We start from the raw sequence: 18,272 nt of genomic DNA on the forward strand, positions 1-18,272 counted from the left end.
AAAGCAGCGAACACCATTTTCTTTTCAACCTAGAGATCGTGTATGGATCTTGTTGGACAAGAAACACTTCAAGGGCCACCACCATAAGATTCACCCTTCGCGATATGGCCCTATACTGTTCTGGAATGCATTGGCGACAATACATATCGCTTGGAGTTGCCTTCCCATCTTGGCATCCACGATGTGCTTAATGTTAATAATCTCAAGCTCTTTGAACCACCTCCCTTGAGGAATCCATTACAATTCGTCATCCAGTAGATAATATTCCATATTTTCAGCCTCCTCTGCTCAACGATACAATTCTTGAGTCCAGGAAAAGGAATACATGCAAGTAGCCTTACTTACCATATCTGCTTGGTCGGAAGGGACACACACCAGAACAGGCAAAATGGATGACTGCCGAAACATTGCAACGCACTTTCCCTCATTTGGTGGAGGAAGCAGGGATGCTTCCTTCTCTAAATAGGGAGGAATTGGGAAACCAAGACAGACACACAAATTAAAAACTTCTCACTGATTGGGCAACCAAGAAAAAGCGCACTCCTTTCCTTGGAAACATCTAAGAGTATAAAAGATGGAAACATCTAAAACACTGGGAAAGGAGGAAACATCTCAATGTATTTTCTATATCTAATTATGTATTTGATTTTTATGAAATATCTTTTGTAATTACAAAATTAAAAAATAAGGAGAATGTTTGCATTGTTTATAAAATGCTCATCTCTCCCTCATAATAAAGGATGATATTTCCAGAGAGTTGTTCTGTTATCCTCTTTTCTTTGCTATGTGATTCTTTGAATCAGTTTCTCAGAACTGCAGGTAGATCATTACCTCCATGATAAGAATTTGATTTGGAATGGGAAGCTTTCCCTTTCCCCTTCTTCGCCTTAATCGTTAAGGCACAGTGATCTTCATCATCGGTCTTTGATGAAGAGCCATCCATGGTGTTCCTCGTTATCTCCTCCTGCATCAAATCCGACCACAGTGGTTCCCAATCTGGCAGATTCTCCTGACCATTGACAGAGTCCTGATAACTATGTCAACTCTTTGGGAGTCCTAGAAGAGAAAGACTCACCATATCATCCTCGACAACCACAATTCCAACACTTCCAAGTTCATCATGACACTAAGTGAACTTGGTCAAGTATTTTGGAATCGTCTCGCCTTTCTCCATTTTGATTTTTCATAGTTTGTCCTTCAATGCCAATTTCCTTTGGTCACTACTGTTCTGATACAAGTCTGCGAATGTTTTTCACATAGCATACGTAGTCTCCTTGCCATGGAGACTCAAGACAATGTGGTCTCGAACTCCCTCAAGGATTAGCTGCCTCTCCTTTGCCACACATTTCTTCCATTTGGCCAAATTCTGTGCATCCGATGTTGCTCGCTTGGGAATTTTTTGATCAACAAATTCCTTCAAGCCATTATCCTCTAGCACAACCTCCATTTTGTCCCTCCAGGCTATAAAATTTGAGCTTCCTTCCAAGGCATACTCAAGCCGCAAACCGTAGAACGTCATCTGCCGATCCTGAAGTATGTATTGCAAATTCAAATTTCACCTATAATCCAAACTCAAAACTTCGAAATCTCCTCTAGCATATTGTATTCAGTGTTGATACCATGTAAAAAATCTTGTAGATTCACAAGCTCATGCAATTTACTAAAGCACAGGATAAGAATCTACTTCTACTTTCAACCAGTGGAAGCCAATAGATCGATGAAAACCATAAGAACAAGAAGAAGATAAATCAATTGCACATAACACAAGATGTATCTAGGGAAAGCCACTACTCAAAACCCCACTATCTGTATTGCATATATCAGAAATATGAGTGAAGATACAAAGCTTGTTCTCACTAGAACAATTCCGCACAAGTATGCTCAACTCTCTCAGCTCACAAGCAAGCTCTTGGCCAACACTTAGCCAATTCTGCAGCTCTCCAAGCCCCTAATCTCTTGCATAATTCCTAGGATGAATAGCTCGTATTTAAAGGGAATTCATGCTTCCAAAACTATGCAATCTAAATATAGGCCCTTCTCTAATTGCATGCATGATATTTACAACTCAGTAAATCACACAATTGATAGTACATTGTCCCTGCACTCTAGTCTCAACTGGGTCTTTCTCAAAATCGACATGCATAATTTTCTGATGAGGGAATCTTCAGTGAACTAGAGTGACACTTGTGGATGCACTAGTGCACCAATTGATTGTTAACTCTCTATTAGTTCCACAAATAGTTTGGAACTAATTTAACTGAACATGACTCAGTAAACTTAGTTATCTAATTACAACTCATAATTAAACTCATCTTGGACCCCTAAAACTTAGCGAGAACATATACATGACTTCAGAAAGACTTCCAACTTGAAATTCCTAAGCTAATCAAGTTAATTGAACTTAATTAACTATATACAAGTTGCTAGGAGAATAGAATTCGATTGTCATTCTCAGTTTAATTCAAGGACAAATTAAACTAGAATTTCTTGTTGTCATTTCTCAACAATGAGAGCCCCAAAATTTTGAGGCACCAATGGTGAAATTCAAGTGCGCCCCCCCCCGCCAACAATCAAATTTTCTGACTTCATAAAAGATTTATCCATTAAACGAATACAAAATGGGGTTTATTCATGATAAGAGCCATAAATATTGACCACCATGAGAGTCTAAACCCAACTCCAAGGAAAAATTGTCTACACCTAGGAGAAAATTTGTCCCTCGGGAATTGTTAACTTCAATTATTTTTCTATTGAATCCCATCACCAAACCCCTAGAATGACCCCTCACATCAGATCCAAAGAAAAACCAACCTAGAAAGAGAGAGCATAAAGCCTGGGAGATCTTTTCTCCATTGCCCAAGGTTAACATATCCAAGTTCTTAGTAAGTATCATCCGTCTTAGAGCTAATTTTTTTGGAGGGGCTAACCAAACCCCAACAGTTAAAAGAGATAACAATCAATGCTGCACCAACTCAAGCACTTGTGTTGCTCTAATCACCCCTACAATTGAATTTTTTAGACCATCAACTATGTCATGTCTAGCCCTAATCTTAGCCTTTGAAATGTGAGATGTTCTTCCCCGAATTCCCCCCTTATTCGAGGACGAAGACATGGAGCCCAATTCCCCCACTCCCATATATATGTCTCATTTGGATGGGAAAGGATGGAGATTATAATGTGACAGGGACTCTAAAGAGTACGTCGATTCTAAGTGAGTCATAGGTTTAGGGGAGGGGCAAGCAGAGATCACAGAAGTACAACGACAAGCGACATGGGTAGTAAGTGACCAGGAAAGAGATAGCATGTTGGAATTGGGAAGGGTAATAGAAGGACCAAACCATATTGCCAAACTATTGAAAGAATAAATGAGACTTTTAATAGGATGAGGAGGAGAAGAATTACCCAGAGGGTAGACAACCATTGAGGATGGAACACTAGACTCCTACCAATCCTGAGATCCCATGCCTGTCGAGGTTGCACTCGCATCAACAATGCATGTAGTATTTGACCTTGGCAATGGAGGATTGGCTTGTGGAGACATGGGAGGAGAAGAGACCATCTAGTTTTCCATTTCTATAGGCGACGAATCCCCAACTTTATCTCCTCGATGAATCCTTGTGTCTTTCTTTCCATTGTAAGAGAGGGGGTAATCCCTCAAGACATGTCTTTGACAATGGCACCTTCAACATCTAAATGGAATGCCTTCATAGTAAATCATTTGTCGATGTGTAAACCCCTTGTAGATGAGATTTAGAACTACAAAAGGCCCTTCCCGTGGGTCTAATTTCACCAAAACCATAGTCGTTGATCTAAGCTTTATAACTCGGAAGGACATATCCATTTTTCAAGAAGAAACCTTAATTTTCCCCTACAGCTCAAAATACATCCAATGTCCATAATTGTGGGGGAAGTCCTGACAACCTAACCCAAACTCGCACACTTTCAAGTTGTTCACAACTTATCGAACAAAAGGCTCCATAATTTTTAGGAGCACCAGGGAGGCATATATATTCCAATTCTCCTCTAGCACCCACAAAACAGTGCTTGCCAAATCAAACCTCAACATAAACCATCTTCATACTAGAATACTTATTTTAAATTTAGTTTTACAATACTACATAAATTTTCTCCATGAATAAAATAATACAAAAACAAAATTATAATATATCATAAAAATAAAAATAAAAATTCTGACATTTAATATTAACACATAAATTAATATTTAAAATCAAAACATAACTAACTCATTAAGTGACTAGTTCCGTGGGTGCAACTAGATATGTCGAGTACCATTTGTGGTGTATAAGTGAGCATGGATTTTAAATTTGATAACTGCTAAATGGATTTTCTTTGTGTGATTGGTATTTAAAGAATCATTTGCAATACTAGTATTTAAAGAATCATTTGCAATAGTTTAGGATTATACTAATAACAAATCTAATTGTGTTATTTTATTTTATTTTTTCATAACTTTTGAAATTAATTTAAGTTGAGTTTTGCTTATAAAATCTTTCCAGCGATTTGAAATAGTCTAGGGATTTTATTGGATTCATTTGTACTATTAATATTTGTAATGATTTTACTATGACTATTTTAAACCTAATTCTCTTGGAAAGCTAGAAATGTGGATTGAGATTTAAAGTAGATGGTAATAATTTCTATATAATATGTAATTTTTTTCAAGTAAATATAGCACTCTTGCTTCATTTAAATAAAGCACATTTATCAAATCATATTAATTACATTAACATATATATAAAAAACAATTTCAATGATGATTTTTTGGTATAAATATTTCTTTCAATTTTATATGAAGGCGGCATAACTAGTTCTTTGTTTTAGAAGAGATTGTGGATCAAGGTAGTCATTTAGAATAGACAGCTATATTGTGGCTATGTGGTCTGTTGGCAAATGGCAAAGTCAATAATAATGTTCAAAATTATTGTTGTAAGGAGAAGATGTAGAATGATTATCAATCTTTGTACTATAAAATTTTCTTTGTAGACTTATATTCTTGAAACAGTAAAACATATATGGAGCAATTGAGAGGTACATGCCCTTAGGGTAGAGTTTTTTCAAGTAAATATAGCACTCTTGCTTCATTTAAATAAAGCACATTTATCAAATTATATTATAATTTTGAAGAGTATATTTATCAAATCATATTAATTACATTAACATATATATAAAAAACAATTTCCATGATGATTTTTTGGTATAAATATTTCTTTCAATTTTAGATGAAGACGGCATAACTAGTTCTTTGTTTTAGAAGAGATTGTGGATCAAGGTAGTCATTTAGAATAGACAGCTATATTGTGGCTATGTGGTCTGTTGGCAAATGGCAAAGTCAATAATAATGTTCAAAATTATTGTTGTAAGGAGAAGATGTAGAATGATTATCAATCTTTGTACTATAAAATTTTCTTTGTAGACTTATATTCTTGAAACAATAAAACATATATGGAGCAATTGAGAGGTACATGCCCTTAGGGTAGAGTTTCTTCCCAATATATAGGACCTTGGGATAGGGTAAAAGATCCCAACATGGGTGGTATAAGCAGGGTAGGGACACAAAGGGGAGTAAATTGAAAATTTGGTTTGTACGAGTAGTGGGAATAACATCAAATAATCAAGCTAAGGCCCATGGTTTGCATTAAGGTCTCCTTCAGACCTCCTCTCTCAATTTCTGTAAAATTATAGTCGTAGGGGACTCTCATATTCTAATTTATCATCTTTAGTTCAGTTCCTATCCTGAAAACATCAAAATTAAAATCATTCTTCACATAATTAGGGGTTGATTGCATCAATTTGAAGATTATGCAATCGTTCATAGCCTTAACCACAATAACTCTGAGGGATACCACTTAGCAAATTGTGGCATAAAGTTGCAACAAGGAGAGCCCTTGATTAACAAGAGTTCCCCACTCCCCTAACGAAGAATGTCATGCAATTTTTATTGGTTAGGCTACTTGCTTCTTGGAAAATGGTTTTGAACGATGTGTGAAATTGGATGTGGTGGTAGCTTTGCATCATGAAAGTGAGTTGTGTAGTTTTATGACCCATTGGAGGATCCCCTTTGACAAGCTTGACGACTAGGTCTAAACCTCCAGGTACAAACTGCATGCATGAGGAATCTTTAATTCCATATGCTCCATCAATATCAACAACAAGGGGAGTTATGTCACCAATTACCAAATTTTATTGTCCCTTAGCATTTGTAATCATGGCAACTAGAGGCAAGTGGAGATGGAGTCGTTTCCTTTATAGGGTGAAGGCATGCTAGCCTAAGCCACACATGACTGCACAAACTTTTCCCATACAACAAGAGGTTCATTCATTATCATTAGTTATGATTAAGGTGTGCTTATTAATGTGAAGTTGTCATGCCAAATTTTGATCTACAACTAAGGAGTGTGGGGTTATAGGGATTGTAAATTTTAAGTTTTTAATGGGTTGTAAACATGGAGATATAAACATATGGATCCTAGAGCACTGAAAAATGGGTCTAGCTCATTCATCTTTCCATAGTTAGAAAGCTAAAAGCTACTCTATATCCATATTTAAATTATCTCATTTTATTTGAAATAATATAATACTTTGTAATCTTTTCATTACAAGGAATATAAACTAGCTAAATTGGGGCCATCTAAAGGAGTTCCAAAAAATTGTAAATCTATGTAAACTTACTTTAATCTATCGACATTTGGGCAGAGACCTTGAAATTTACCCTTCAATTAAAACATTTTCTATAAAAACTTTATAATAATGATAGATAATTTTATTTATTTATTACAAGGAAATTAGATTTAAAAAATTATCCAAAATACATGTTCATTTTAAATATATGTTACAAATACACTAACAAAAAAAATTCATTACAGTTATATTTTCACATAAATTTATTATAAAAATAACTTAAAATTATACCATTAATATTATTGTGCCATAAAAAAAAATTGATTAACACTAATTTAACATTAATAAAATTATTATTCATTAACAATATGATTCTTAACATTAATAGAATCATATTCAATCACAATATGGTCTTTCCCTTCCAGTAACGTAAACAAACAGACCCATTCCGTAAAAAATATAATTTAGTAATGCTATGCTACGTTGAGCATCCTTCACGCCAATGTGGATATATATCAAATAATCAACAAAAATCAGCAGGTAATTCCAAATAGAAATGTAGATTTATATATGTAAAAAATAATTCCATAATTAATACAAAACAAGAAACAATTATCATGATTCATTCTAGGTTAGGTTATTTGTGGGATATTATGCTGTGTTTTCCTATTCACAATTCCCAGCTGAAGCTTAATCGCAGTTTTAGATAAATTTTAAAGATAATCATATAGATATAGTGGTATTAATAAGAGTTATTTTTAGTAAGATTTTTTGGATTTTCTAGTGTTGAAATTTGGTTAAAAATTTTGAAGTAAAATTTTGATTTGTATTATTTAAACTAGTTTTTTAAATGTGTATTGATTCAGCACTTTAAAAATTCATAACTTTAAAATTCTCTAACTTTAAAATGATTCTCTAACTTTACAGATTAAAAGTATTAGCAAATGAATCCTAGAACCTCAGACAAACCACCATAGACGTATATATATTTTGTTATCTAATTCAATGTCACAACATTTCCCATATAACACATACTAAATTCTGAAACTCCTCTCCACGCAATAATGGTTCATATCTTTTATATAATATATGATTTTAATCACAAGAAATATATTATTCACATATAAATAAAATATATTATTAAATTTATTGGTTATAAATATAATAATGATTCATATATTTTGATGAAGTTTTAAAATAATAAAAATAAATATAATTTGTGATTTAAAAAATATCATTCATATAAATTTGTTAAATGAATTTATTCTAGATAATTGAAAAAATAATTATTATTCTCAACATTCAAATTTAATTTATTTATATTATAAACTTTATTACTAATTTACTTAAATAACATCGTAAACTTCATAACAATAATATTTCTTATATAAATTATAGAATATTTTAATTCAAAAAATTAATCTGATGCGTATTTAAAAAATTTAAATCAAAAAATTAATACCATATTTGTATAAAATATTTTAAATCAAATAATTAACACCATACTAGCATAAAATATTTTAAATCAAAAAATTAATAACATATAAAGCTGTATAAATATAAAAATAATTCAAATAACAATTTGTTATATCATAATAATATGTTATCTTAAAATTATTTTTGTTTGGTTAAGAGTTAGTTTTCTTATAATTCAAGGAAACAAGTTAAAGGCCCAAGATCCAGAGGCATGTGGCAGGAGTGAAAGCACTTAAGGAAACAAGTTAACAGCCCAAGACCTGGAGACATCTGATAAGAGTGAAACCCTGCTCCCTTAGGGACCACTAGCTGTCCTTGAACAACTGTGATGAGCCAAGTTTCATTCCCGATTAGCAACCAAAAATAATTGTCCTCACTACTAATTTGACGACTAAATTATAATAAATTTTCCCACCTATAAAAAATATTCATTATAATTATTTTGGATTAGAAAATTAATACCATACTGCAGGAATATAAATATAAATATAAATGTAAATGTAAATGTAAATGTAAATGTCATACGTTTGGAAGCCAAAAAAATGCATCGGATATATAACCATGCATTCAAATATATGTCTACGTCTGTCGTACGATTTTTTTTTATAGGAAGCCAAATATTCGATCTGGGTTAACGTTCAGCTCAACTTTTCTGGTATACATATAAACAAAACAGGGCCAACATACCACTGCAGTTGAAGTTTTCTGTTCTACATATAAAAACAAAACAGAGTTTTCTACTTCCATTTGAAAGAAAAACACTCCTTGGCAAAGTATAGGTGAAGAATATGTTACTCACATTCACCATTTATCCTCTCTGCCAACATCATCAGAACAGTCCTGGAAGATCTGGCTTTGTTTTAGCGATTTGATGGCAGGCTCTGGCGAGAACGGTTGATTGGTAGGTGCAGTAAGTATGAAGATGGCTTGGCTCAGCATCATACACTTCTCCCTCTTTGCCCTTTCACGTTCATCGGTCGATATTCTTTCCCCATTCACTTTGTCCTGGCTATGCACCTGGGACGCCACACCACTTCTGTTACGCAGAGATTCCTTCCAGGCCCTGTACAGAAGTCTAACTCCTATACAACATACACATATCATCGGTGAGAACTAATGAATTTTGTTACATTTAATAAATGAGCCTTGCTGATCGATTCCATTTATTGGTTTAGATTCGTTTGATGGTTCTATAAACAAATAGAAAAGAAAATTTGCAATGTTTATGAATAGTTTTGTACATATATTTTTGAATAGTTTTGTACGTATATTTGTTCATTTTGCAAAAGATATCATTGTATCGAAGCTCTTTCATATTCAAAAACCCTGTAATTAAAAAATATTAATGTCGTAGTAAAGTTAAAATAGGAGTAAGTTAGACTTCAGTACTAGGAGTAAGATATAAGAAAGTTAATTTTAGATTTTTTCCTCTTTTCTTCCCAACACAACTTAATCAAAACACCCTCCCGATCGGCGGATGTTGCTTGTTGATAATTCTTCTGCCAGGTAGGACAGAGGTTTCATGGTTGACTCTTGCGTCGCCCAGCAGTTTCTCCTAGCGAACTACTCTGTGATTGTAATTGGGTAGTTACGCTAATAGTGAATAGTGACTGGGATTGGCTGGTGCAGAAATTTCGAAAGAGACTGATCACTTGGTCTCACAAAGGGCTATCGATTGGGGGGCATCTGGTTATGATTAAGGCAGTTTTACAGATCATTGCCATTTACTAGATGCATATTATTTGTCTCCCTGCTGCTGTCATTCGAAAATTAAAGTCTGTCACGGCTGATTTTCTTTGGGCTGGCGTGGGAGATAAAAAGAATATCCATCATGTTAAATTGGTGTATATCTCTAGAAAGAATCTCTGGGTGGCTGGGGTATTTGAATTTCTGACTTGGCCACTTTTAACCTAGCCTGGCCGATTAAGAACCTTTGGAGGGCTGTCAGCTAGGAAGGTATTTGGTATCAACTGATTAAAAGCAAATATTTAAAGCACCATTTTCTGATTACATGGATTCGACCCATCAGCCGGCTTCGCTGACTTGGAGGAGTATGATGAAAACTCTTCCATGGTTCATGAGCAACTTGCAGTGGATTGTTGGCAACGGAGCTTACACTGAGATTGGTCTGGCTGCCATCATTGGTTTGCCCAGTCGCTTTATAACTACTCTTCACAATAGGGGGTTTATATACTTAAAAGGATGTCTAAGTGCAGGGGACAAGAGGTAGGGCGCAATAATTGGAAAGAGGCAACGGATATTGGTCTCTCTGGTGAACTTGTGGGAGAATGGGAGGATTACATACTCCAGTTAAAGATGTTGGGGATTACAATCTCAGGAGGGAAGGACAGACTTATGTGGTGTTGAGAAATTTAGGGCATCAGGATTAGATGATTTCTTTTTTATGATAATTGCTTGTGAATGCTTTTACTTCTTTAGATTAAGATCTTCTCTTTAGTTAGATTATTATAGTGTTCTTCTTCATCAAACGGCTACCAAAATATAAACAATAAAGAGACCATAGATAGAATGTAGGTGATCAGCCAAGGCCAAAACCTCTCCAACTTGAGAAGAAAACCCAAATCAAATTCTTCTTCTTATAGAGACTCCAATTGACGAATATCAAGACCAAGACCCTTGACACAACAACCTCTCCAAGACCAAGTCACAAACCTTCTTAATTTGATTTCTTCCTTGAGTCAACGATGGTCAAACTTCCTTCTTCTCCCACTATCTAGGCTAACCTTCAAATTTCGGTCACTTGTTTCAAATCTGCAACCCTCAGCGCTATTTCAGAAACCCTAAATATGGCATGTGAGAGAGAATTTGACACAGCAACCTCTCCAAGACCAAGTCACAAACCTTCTTAGTTTGATTTCTTCCTTGAGTCAACGATGGTCAAACTTCCTTCTTCACCCACTATCTAGGTTATCCTTCAGATTTCGGTCATTTGTTTCAGATCTGCAACCCTCGGCCCTATTTCAAAAACCCTAAATATGGCATGTGAGAGAGAATGACACCTTGATTCCCTTAGCTTTAGATGGAGACTCTTTCACCTTCAACTCGGCTTGAGAATCACCTTGATTTTCTCATAAATCTGCCCTCTCAATATGACTGTGGTATTTTGGTCCTTCCTACAATAGACAGCCCTAGATCCTTGCACGTGTGGAATATAATAACCCAAAACAGATCAAAAAACAACCTTGGTGATGATCCTTCTTTCTTCGCTTCGTGACAGGACTACTTCTTGTGATCTTTGCACTTCTATCTCTTTCATTTTTGCTTGACCGAATTGTGTTCTTGACTGAGGCCGAGCTGCCCTATATAAAGTGATTTGTCCATCAAAATGAGCCGACTTCTTCTTGCATATGGGCCGACATGCTTGTCTAGAAACAAATTCATCTTCTTAGAAGGGCCAACATGAGAAGTAGCTTGTGACAAGGTCTTGGAGGGTTATTTACACAATCAAAATTACTTTTTACAATATATAACATGTCTTCAATACATGACATTGCCTTCCTAGACGTTATGACTTGATGACCAAGCATAAAGGCTCACAATGGGAGCCTTAACTATGATCATGAAATCTGTGATTCAAGCATTACAAAATAAATTTATTTTATTCTTTACATCAATTGCATAAAATCATAATTACACATGTCATTATGAAGACCAAACCTAATTACGCTTTTCAACACTCGCTCTTAACTAGGGAGGTATTCATACTTTACACAAGTTACTTGGACATTCTCAATCTGAAGAATTCTCATAAGAAGAGTGGGATTGGTAACCCATCTGTATAGCATCATATCATCCAACATTGTCATATAACAAGGCCTTGACTAACAACTTTACCTCTCCACAAGATGAAAGCACAATGTTAGTGAGACCAATGATTTATAGACACATTTTATCATTGTGACAATGTAAACTTACATGGGTTATGTTCCTTCTTATTGTATTTCCAATCATTTTCCTCAGCAGATTGCTTTTTCTATATACCATGTATAATATATTTGTTCACACTGGAATAGTAAATGAATGGGTTATTATTATTATATATTGAGTGACAATATACAGATAAAGTAAATGGAGGGAGGTCTATTCATGTAATTTTTTTTTTTGGTTGGTTTTATTTGTTTATTTTCCAGTTTGTGCTTTGTTGAAGTATATATTGTATTGTTGTTGCAATTTGCAACTTTGTAGATTATCAGGTAACTTTGTAGGTTAGGTGAGTACACAGTCGAGAATTTCAAGAAATATATATATATATATATATAGAGAGAGAGAGAGAGAGAGAGAGAGAGAGAGAGAGAGAGTTTTTCTCGTTTAATTTCTCTAAAATTTGGTAGGAATTTATTGAAATCACAAGTTTGATGGGTAACCCCTACACAATCCAAGTTCCTAAAGGTTTTTAGGGCACTGATGATCCAGGTGGATGTTGGTGTCCACCCACCTATTCCATTTGGACCTCCACAACTGTCTCTTTCAGTTTTTCAGTTTCCGTAATTGTAGCACAATTTACTATTTTTAGCGGTTTTTCGGGTCCTGAACTTCCGAAGCCGTTTTGAGGCTCTAAACAATGTTTTTTGGGAAATCTGGGAGCAACATGGGTTCATGGACCTGGACCCATGTTGCTCTTCCCAAAGTTGTAGTGCTTGGATAGATATTTCTAACGAGCTATTGTACGCGTCAAACGAAGATCGGGTGCCAAAGTTATGACCCCGGGAAGTTGATGTACCAACTTACCCAAAACGGGGCCCACAATTTGGCGTTTCATCTTCTAGGGTTAGGTTTTGGGATGTGAAGGGTTTTCCATTCTTTCTCAACAATAAATAGGCCTTCAAGCCTCATTGTAACACAGTTCAGAGGCATGTAGCTGCCACATCTCTTCTCATAGATAAGCTACCATCGCCCTAACTGGTTTATTTTACATTGGTTATGTTCCAAAAAACCTATGTAAACTTACTTATTATAATTATTTTTTATAATGATATTCATTATAATTATTTTTTATCAGAAAATTAATGTCATACAAAACTACATGAATATGAATATAAATACAACTGAACTGTCATACGTTTGGAAGCCAAAAATATGCATCGGATACACAACCATGCATTCAAACATATGTATACGTCTGTCATACGGTTTTTTTTATAGGAAGCCAAATATTCCATCTGGGTTAAACTTACTTCAGCTCAACCTTACCTTTCTGGTATACATATAAACAAAACAGGGCCAACAATATACCACTGCGGTTGAAGTTTTCTGTTATACATATAAAAACAAAACAGAGATTTCTACTTCCAGTTGAAAGAAAAACACCCCTATTTATCTGAAGAATATGTTACTCACATTCACTATTTATCCTCTGTGTCAACATCATCAGAACAGTCCTGGAACAGATGACTTTGTTTTAGCGCTTTAATGGTAGGCTCTGACGAGAAAAGTTGATTGGTAAGTATGAAATCATCAGTCGATACGCTTCTGGAACAGATGACTTTGTTTTATAAACGACTTCTCAGCATCATACACTTCTCCCTCTTTGCCCTTTCACGTTCATCAGACGATATTCTTTCCCCCTTCACTTTGTCCTGGCTATGCATCTGGGACGCCACACCACTTCTGTTACGCCGAGATTCCTTCCAGGCCCTGCACAGAGGTCTAACTCCTATACGACATACACATATCATCGGTGAGAACTAATGAATTTTGTTAGAATCGATTCCATTCACTGGTTCACACTCGTTTGATTGTTAAAATAGTTTGGTACATGAATACAGAGGGGAGTGGGAGGACATTCATTGACTTTGTTTTATAAACAACTAAATTAATTAAAAAGAACTGATGCAGATTATAACCAAATATAAATATACCACAACTACGAGAGGGGTTAAGGGGGCTCTTTATGAAGCCACAAAGCTGAGAATGGGGAGCAGATCCGCAAATGGTTTTTTAGGTTTGTTCATGGTCTGTGCATGATCTTGTAATTTTTTAATCTAGGAATTATGAAAACAATAATGATACGGGTATAATTAATTAAACCCACCTGGTAAACCGCTGTCCTTGATGATCTCTTCCACGAAAATAGGCCCAAAGATACGTGGATCTGGGGCGTTCTCGCTCACTGCTTTGCCAATCTTCTCAGCTACATTTTGTAGCTGTTTCGGATCTGGTGTATACTGCTTCAGCATTGCAGGAACATCCTCTCGCACTGTTCTGTCGATTTTGCGAGCTGCCGAACAGATTTTGCGAGCTGTCGATTTTGGAGGTGCAGTAGGTATGAGCATCATACACTTCTCCCCGTCGATATTCTTTCCCCGTTCATCAGTCGATATTCTTTCCCCGTTCACTTTGCCCTGGCTATGCATCTGGGACGCCACACCACTTATGTTACGCCGAGATTCCTTCCAGGCCCTGCACAGAGGTCTAACACCTATACGACATACACATATCATCGGTGAGAACTAATGAATTTGTTAGAATCGATTCCATTCACTGGTTCACACTCGTTTGATTGTTAAAATAGTTTGGTACATGAATACAAGGGGAGGGGTAGGACATTCATCGACTTTGTTTTATAAACAACTAAATTAATTAAAAAGAACTGATGCAGATTATAACCAAATATAAATATACCACAAGTACAAGAGGGGTTAAGGGGCTCTTTATGAAGCCACAGAGCTGAGAATGGGGAGCAGATCCGCAAAGGTTTGTTAGCTTTGAATGTAATGTTTTTTTTGGGAAAGCAATAATGATACGGGTATAATTAATTAAACCCACCTGGTAAACTGCTGTCCTTGATGATCTCTTCCGCGGCAGTAGTCCAAAGATACGTTGATCTGAGGCGTTCTCTCTCACTGTTTTGGCCACAAAGCAAACGGAATCCCAATTACCCTGCATGATCTTCGGGATGTCACTCAACTTTTCCGCTGGGTAACTGCCAGCACAATACCTGGCCACATGTTGTAGCTGTTTCGGATCTGGTGTATACTGCTTCAGCATTGCAGGAACATGCTCTGTTCTGTAGAAATTGCGAGGTGCCGAACAGATGGAATCCAAACCCCACATGATACTCGTCCCTGTAATTCAAGGTAGCTCTCTTCTCCTACGACAAATTCAATGCGAGTGTTCTGCTCCGTTTAATTCCCTCTTCCGAATAAGTAGTCACATCAAAATCTTTAAAGCCACTCTGAGTTTAGGGCTCCATTAATGCACTAGTACGCACTGGTACAGTGTATTGATAGCTTTGAATTAATGTGTTTTGGGGCAGTGTATCGATGTGTTTTGCTTTGCTGTGAAGTGGGGGTGGAAAGGAAGCAAAAGTCGTCCCACTAATCTTTTTAGGAGAAAAAAAATATTTTTGTACAGACTAAACATCCACTTGGAGAAAATTAATAATAAAGTACATAACCCATGTGACACTCCATCTAATCAACTTTTAAGATTTTAACTCAAACATCTTTATCAAATATCCCTATTCTTATTCGGTGATTATTAAGAATATAAAAAAAAAAAGGGTGATGTAACACTTGGCTATAACTCTATACATGAAGCCTAGGATATTATATTTTGTTCTTTTTCCACTCCATGTAAACAACTTTTAAGATTTTAACCTAAACATCTTTATCAAATAGCCGCTTGTGGGGGATAAATAAAAAATATGCCAAAGGGCATCAAAGTGAATGTGGTAGCTAGTAATTGATGGTCAATTATTAGTATTGTGTCTCGTTATTACTTGAGACTAAAAACGTAACTATAATAATAATACTTAAAAATTATCACATAATTTGGAGGGTGGAAAAGCATTTTAAAATAGATAAATACAAAAGAGCAATCACAATGTTAATGACGATATCCATGGTAAAGAGGGAAAACCCCGTGGGAAGAAAATCTTATTAATTTGGTAGCTGGGGGACAAATTCCTCCTTTGGACAACCTTCCTCATCCACAGAAGACTGTGAGGATCCATCCTAGGGTCCTCTAACTAAAAACTAAATTTATTTAATTAAAACACAATAAGAAAGAAAATAACTTATTTATAAATCAACATTTAATTAATGACAATATACAATTAAAATTTATTTACAACATATTATACAAGTAAAGATGTCATTTCAGCCATTTACATAAGTAATCAATAAACGAAAGAATACATCAAACACTTAACATAGGTAGCTATTAAAGTCAAAATGGGCATCACAGATGCTCAAAAAGTGAGGGGTAGTCACGACGTATAGTCTATGCATCCTCCCAGGTAGCAGATCCTGGGCTATACTTGTCCCACTGGACCTTAACCTGGTCCACCATGCGACGTCTGAGCTGTCAAACCCTACGGTCCAATATGCGTAATGGTTCGACCATTAGGGTTCCCATGTCCAAGACCTATAATTCCCTCCAATCCAGTTTGTGAGATTCATCAGAAACATAATGTCGTAAAATAGATACATGAAAAACATCATGAGTTTTATGCAAATGGGGTGGCAGTACAAGACAATAGGCAACTAGTCCAATCTTCTCCTTGATCCTAAAAGGTCCTATAAATCGAGGTGACAACTTCGTCCCTTTCCCAAACCGAATGGTGCTTTTGTTGGGTCGGATATGAATAAAAACTTGGTCTCCTACTTCATAACTTCGATCAGTCCTATGTGAATCAGCATAACTCTTCTCTCTATCTTATGCTTCCTTTAACCTTTAACGAATTTGTCTTTCCTGTTCCTCCATTTCTTAAACTAATTCCGGCCCAACTATTACTCGGTCCTCCAACTTTTCCCAACTCAATGGCGTCCTACATGGCCTCCCATATAGAGCTTGATAAGGAGGCATCCCGATTTAACTATGGTAACTGTTATTATAGGCAAACTCTACCAATGGTAAGTACCTTTCCCACTGAGTTTGATTATCCATGACGCGCATTCTAAGCATGTCTTCCATAACCTAATTTACTCTTTCAGTCTGCTCATTTGTTTCTGGATGATATGTAGTGCTCAGGTTCAACTGAGTCCCTAGTGTTGACTGCAAACTTGTCCAAAACTTAGATGTAAATCGAGAGTCTCTATGAGAAATGATCTTTGTGGGTAACCCATGTAGTCAAATAACTTCACTTTAAAAAACTCGTGTCACATCAGTAACATCGTAAGTGTCTCTTACTAGGATGAAATGGGCACTTTTGGTCAATTTATCAACTACAACCAATATAGCATTGTGCCTCTGTGACGTGAGTGGCAAACCCACAACAAAATCCATATAAATTACCTCCCATTTAGACATACGGATGTCATGTGGTTGTAGGAGTCCTGTTGGATGGCAATGATCAGCCTTCATTCGTTGACATTCAAGACATTTGGTGACAAACTGGACTATGTCGTGCTTCATGCCTGCCCAATAGAAGATTTTCTTCATGTCTGCATACATCTTCTTCACTCCAAGATGTGCACAATAGAGTGCTCTATGTGACTCTTCGAGGATGGTCCTTCTTATAACCCCTTCCTTAGGCATGTACATTCTCCTTTGAAATCTCAATAGTCCATCTAGTTCAAGGACATATCCCTCAAACTTTGGTTCTATCTACTTCCCACTCTAGAGTGCTGATATAACTTTTAGATACCAACTATCTTCAAAGAGTTTCTCCAACACACGTTCCCTCAAATTGACCCTCAAGGCTACTACGGAGAAGGTTCGTGGCCTCCTGCTTAGTGCATATGCCACCACATTCTCCTTTCCCTTAATGTATGAGATCTCAAAATCATACTTGCTCATGAATTCGCTCCACCGCATTTTTGTAGCATTCAAATCCCTTTGAGTGAAGAGGTGCTTCAAGCTTTGATGATCTATTCTTAACTCAAATCTTCTCCCAACGAGGTAGCGTCTCCACAGTTTCACAGCTAACATCACTGCTGCTAACTCTAAGTCATGGGTAGCATACAACTCTTCATGTTTCTTCAATTTTCTAGATGCATAAGCTATTACTCCGCCTTCTTGCATCAATACTGCTCCCAATCCTTACTTCGAATCATTGGTGCAGACAGTGAAATCTTTTTCCATGTGTAGTACTCGAAGGATCGGTGCACTAGTTAGTAACCTCTTTAGTTCAGTGAATGCAGTGTCACATTCATATGTCCGTTCATACCTGACCCCTTTTCAATGTAATGTGG

The 18,272-nt window shown here is 36.0% G+C and overlaps 1 protein-coding gene across 1 annotated transcript; it reads right to left on the reverse strand.

Annotated features, from left to right (window-relative positions):
• Window positions 1-8,742: 8,742 nt before the first annotated feature.
• On the reverse strand, window positions 8,743-14,985 carry LOC149179511 (uncharacterized). Its single transcript, XM_089415673.1, has 4 exons — window positions 14,902-14,985; window positions 14,168-14,554; window positions 13,762-13,789; window positions 8,743-9,154 (listed from the first exon to the last, which is right to left on the reverse strand). The coding sequence occupies exons 2-4, from the start codon at window positions 14,487-14,489 to the stop codon at window positions 8,917-8,919; spliced, it is 588 nt and encodes a 195-aa protein (XP_089271799.1). The 5' UTR covers window positions 14,490-14,554; window positions 14,902-14,985; the 3' UTR covers window positions 8,743-8,916.
• Between the last annotated feature and the right edge of the window lie 3,287 nt (window positions 14,986-18,272).

This window comes from Pinus tabuliformis, chromosome 3_2 (genome assembly GCF_031772625.1).
Source record: "Pinus tabuliformis cultivar Carrire ecotype Pingquan chromosome 3_2, CPIR1, whole genome shotgun sequence".
Taxonomy (NCBI): Eukaryota; Viridiplantae; Streptophyta; class Pinopsida; order Pinales; family Pinaceae; genus Pinus; species Pinus tabuliformis.